Source organism: Phaethon lepturus, unplaced genomic scaffold, assembly GCF_000687285.1.
Source record: "Phaethon lepturus isolate BGI_N335 unplaced genomic scaffold, ASM68728v1 scaffold34848, whole genome shotgun sequence".
NCBI classification, from domain to species: Eukaryota; Metazoa; Chordata; class Aves; order Phaethontiformes; family Phaethontidae; genus Phaethon; species Phaethon lepturus.
The window spans coordinates 571-4491 of NW_010557476.1; the positions used below are offsets into that span (position 1 = coordinate 571).

The window sequence follows — 3921 nt, forward strand, 5'->3', positions numbered from 1 at the left end:
CAGCAAAGTGAAATAAGCTCTGTTTTTATCCCCTCGGTGGGGGGTTTGGGGTCCTGAGCGGGCTCTCGTGTGGGGGCAGAGGAGAGTTAAAGGACCAAGGACTCGCCAGCGGCGGCAGGCAATGGCACCCCTGTCTCTGGCAGCCCTGAGTTGCAGTGCAAGAGCGTGCGTTTTGCCGTGCTGAAGGAGCACCGGGCAGTGACGGGGGACGTGACCGCGTTCGACGGATCCATCCTCTACCTGCCCATCCTGCTCCCCCAGGTGAGGGGCGATGCGATCCACACGAAGGCAAGGCTGTTTCAGCCAATTTGGGGGCACAAGGATGTCCCTCCTGCTCCGGCTAACGCGCCGTCTCGCCCTGCAGCCGGTCAGTCTGAAGGCTCAGAGGAGGAGCGACGGGGAGGAGATTGCCATCACCATCCAGATAACCAAGGTCCTCGAACCCAGCTCGGATCTCTGCATCCCCTTTTACAATGTGGTTTTCCGGAGGTGAGGGATGGCAGAGACCCTCCCTGAGGTCCTGGGGAGACATCCTCCTCCTCCTCCTCCCTGCTGAGCCTGAGCCAGTTCTGCTTTTCCTTCCCCAGGGTGATGAGAATCTTAGATATGAAGCTTGTTGGGAGAAATTTCTTTGAACCTGCCCAAGCTACCATATTACAGCATTACAGGTAGGTGCTGGACACAGTTTTCTCCTGCTGCTGCCCAGGCACATGGGTGTGAGAGGGGGATGTCCCTGTCCCCCTGGTAGTAGTGCGAGGCTGGCAATTTGGAAGTCTTTGCCAGGTCAGCTCTCTCGGCCAGCTCTGGTTAGCCTGACCTCAAAGCGCCTGTTTTCTGCAGTGCAATTCAGGGGTTATTAGCTGAAAGCTGGCAGCCAGCTGGGAAATAAATCCCTGTGTGTTTTGAGAGCTCCTTGGCGAGTGGGACGGCTGCCTGGCTCCTTTGGCAGCGCCGTGCAGGCGGCTCTGGTTTTAATCCGGATGCCATAGGGCATCTCCCCCTCCCTGGGCACAGGCTGCAGATTTGGCCGGGATACTCTGTCAGCATCCGGAAGAAGGACGGCGGTCTCTTCCTCTTGGTCGACGCCATCCACAAAGTCATCCGCAGCGATTCTGTCCTGGATTTCATGTAAGAGAGGGTGGAAAAAAACCCCAGAGGAGCCCTGTGGGGTTTTGGGCATGAGGGTGGTTTTCCAGCAGCTGTGTACCCGGGGCCAGCCCTCAGCGAGGGCAATGCTAGCCACGATTGCCAGGCTCATGGCCACTAGTGCTGTTTGGCAAAAGGGGCTTTATTTTTGGGGTAGCGCAGGCAAGGAGCATCAGCCTGAGCCTCTCCTCCTCCTCCTCTCCCTGCCGCAGGCACACCATCTACAAGCAAAGCCTCAGCAGCTTCCAGGACGAGTGCACCAAACAGCTGGTGGGCAACGTGGTCATCACCCGCTACAACAACCGCACCTACCGCATCGACGACATCGACTGGAACAAGACCCCGAGGGACAGTTTCACCATGGCCAGTGGTGAGGAGATCACCTTCGTGGACTACTACAGGTAGGGACCTGCTGGAGCAGCCCTTGGGATGAGTGTCTGTCTGTAGGGAAGGGCTTGATGCTCAGGGTGGGCGAGCAGGACCCACATCTCGCCTGATGCCATCTCCCTGCTGTTTTTCCAGCAAAGCGTACGGGATCACCATCAGGGAGCTGGACCAGCCGCTGCTCATCCACAGGCCCAGGGAAAAACAGACGCCGGAGGGGAAGGTAAGCCAGGCACCGAGGCCTGGGGAGGGAAAACTGGAGACCTAAGGTCTTTTCTCGACTCCTCCAGCCCCTGTCCTGCCCGTGGCTGGGAGGGCAGGGGCTTGCAGCCCCCTCGGGGTGCTGACAGTGCCTGTCCCCCTCCCTGCAGCGTCGCCTGGACATGGTACTGCTCGTGCCAGAGCTCACCTTCATGACCGGGGTCCCTGAGATAAGGAAGGACAGTCGAATGGTGAAGGTCAGAGCATGTTTGCATCTGATGGTCCCTGCTCGCTCGAGCCAGCATTGCCTGGTTTGGAGAGCAGAGCCCCCCCATCCCACACGGCGGTTCCCCAATCCATCTCCTCCCGTGCCCGCCCGCTGCAGGACGTGATGCGGGAGATGCTGCAGAGCCCCAGGCAGCACTACACGCGTCTCACCAGCCTCCTGCGCAGGATCAAGGACAGCCCCGAGGCCTCGCGGGAGCTGATGCGCTGGGGGCTCAGCCTGGACCCCGACATCCACAGGGTAAGGGCTGCGGGGGACCGGTCTCCGAGCTTCCCCTCCCTCCCTGGGAATGGAGGCAACGGCTGTGCCGTGGAGGCACTGGAGCTGCCGTGGGTTTCTGCTCTGTTCAGACCCAGGGCCGAGTCCTGCCCACGGAGAGGATCAACCTGCGGCACAGCTCCTTCATCCCCACCGAGGACCTGAGCTGGAACAAGGAGGTCACGCGAGAAGCCTCCATCTCGGCGGTGAGCCCGCGGCTCGGCCCTTGCAACAATATCCCCTTGTTCGAAAACTGGGATGGGTTTTCTTAGTGCTGGCATCCCGTCTGCCCTGCTCCCGTCTGAGCCTGTTCGAGCTAAAACCCTTCCCTTATTTATATTGGCTTTATGCTTCAGCCTGTTTTTCCTAAGGAGCTTAGAGGTACGTGGCCACGGCGTCTGCTTTCCCACCTCCTCCCAGCTGGGTTGAAGGCTTTCAGAGTGCAGGAATTGGGTGTCATCATGTGCCCTTTAGGTTCCTCAAGGGCTGCGTTCCCTCTCCCAAATTTCCCTCTGTGCTGCAGGGCTGCATGTTTTGGCAGCCGTGGCCCCGAGTCAAGGGCTGTCCTCGCCTCCCTGCTAGATCGCCATGAATTACTGGCTGCTGGTTTACCCGAAGCGCCTGCAGGACCTGGCGAAGGATCTGGTGGCCGCCATGGAGAGCGTCTGCGGCCCCATCGGCATGCACGTCAGCCGGCCCGCCTTGGTGGAGCTGAAGGACGACCGCATCGAGACCTACGCCAAGACCATCCAAAGCGTTTTGGGTAGCGAGGTGAGGAGGGGGACTCGGGGGGCAATAGCGCAAGGTTAACGTGTCTGCTGGGGAGGGCTGCACGACCGGTGGGTCTTTTCGGATCCTGGCGCATCCGATGCTCGTGCATCGCCCTCCCCTGCTGTCCTTCCCCGCAGGACAAGGTGCAGCTGCTCCTGTGCATAATCTCCAGCAGCCGGGAGGACTTGTACGCGGCCATCAAGAAGCTGTGCTGCGTGCAGTCCCCGGTGCCCTCCCAGGTGGGCGAGGGGCTCAAGCGGAAGGGGACCACCGGGGCAGGGAAGCCGCGGGCATCTCCAGCCTGGCTTTTTCCCTGTTTTTTCCCCTCCGCAGATCATCAACGCGCAGTCCCTCACGGGCCAGTTGGGCAAGATGAGGAACGTGGTCCAGAAAGTCCTGCTGCAGATGAACTGCAAGCTGGGCGGCGAGCTCTGGGGGGTCGACATCCCTCTGGTAAGGCGGGCGAGACTGCGAGACATGCATGCAGTGAGTTTGCAAGCTCCGGGGTGTAAACTGTTGTGGTCACGGACTTCCCTTTGGGGATGCGGATGAAGAGTCTTGTAGAATTGGGGTCGGTGTCTCCACGTTGTGCGTGCCATGTCCCTCGTGCCTGGAGGGCTCCAGGCAGGGCAGCCTGGGGGTGTCTGACTTAGCCCTAATTCCCACCTGCCTTTTTTCCCCTGCCCCCAGAAACAGCTGATGGTCATCGGGATGGACGTCTACCACGGCCGCAGCGAAGGGATGCGCTCCGTCATCGGCTTCGTGGCCAGCATGAATCAGTACGTGGTGTCCCGGGGGGACGGCTTTCCCCCCGCTCCGCCCTGGGGGTGCGGGGGGGGTCCCACACCCACCGCTGCCTCTCCTTTGCCGGGAAG

General features: G+C 60.7%; 1 protein-coding gene across 1 annotated transcript in view; it reads left to right on the forward strand.

Annotated features, from left to right (window-relative positions):
• Window positions 1-3921, forward strand: part of PIWIL2 (piwi-like RNA-mediated gene silencing 2) — a gene marked incomplete at its 5' end in the record, with an annotated part of 5990 nt that overhangs the window by 528 nt on the left and 1541 nt on the right. Inside the window, 13 exons of the mRNA XM_010292772.1 lie at window positions 144-261; window positions 365-489; window positions 588-668; window positions 1015-1128; window positions 1359-1547; window positions 1669-1753; window positions 1902-1988; window positions 2117-2257; window positions 2368-2481; window positions 2858-3046; window positions 3184-3285; window positions 3380-3499; window positions 3737-3825. Coding sequence (XP_010291074.1) covers window positions 144-261; window positions 365-489; window positions 588-668; window positions 1015-1128; window positions 1359-1547; window positions 1669-1753; window positions 1902-1988; window positions 2117-2257; window positions 2368-2481; window positions 2858-3046; window positions 3184-3285; window positions 3380-3499; window positions 3737-3825 — 1554 coding nt within the window. The remainder of the gene's footprint in view (window positions 1-143; window positions 262-364; window positions 490-587; window positions 669-1014; window positions 1129-1358; window positions 1548-1668; window positions 1754-1901; window positions 1989-2116; window positions 2258-2367; window positions 2482-2857; window positions 3047-3183; window positions 3286-3379; window positions 3500-3736; window positions 3826-3921) is intronic.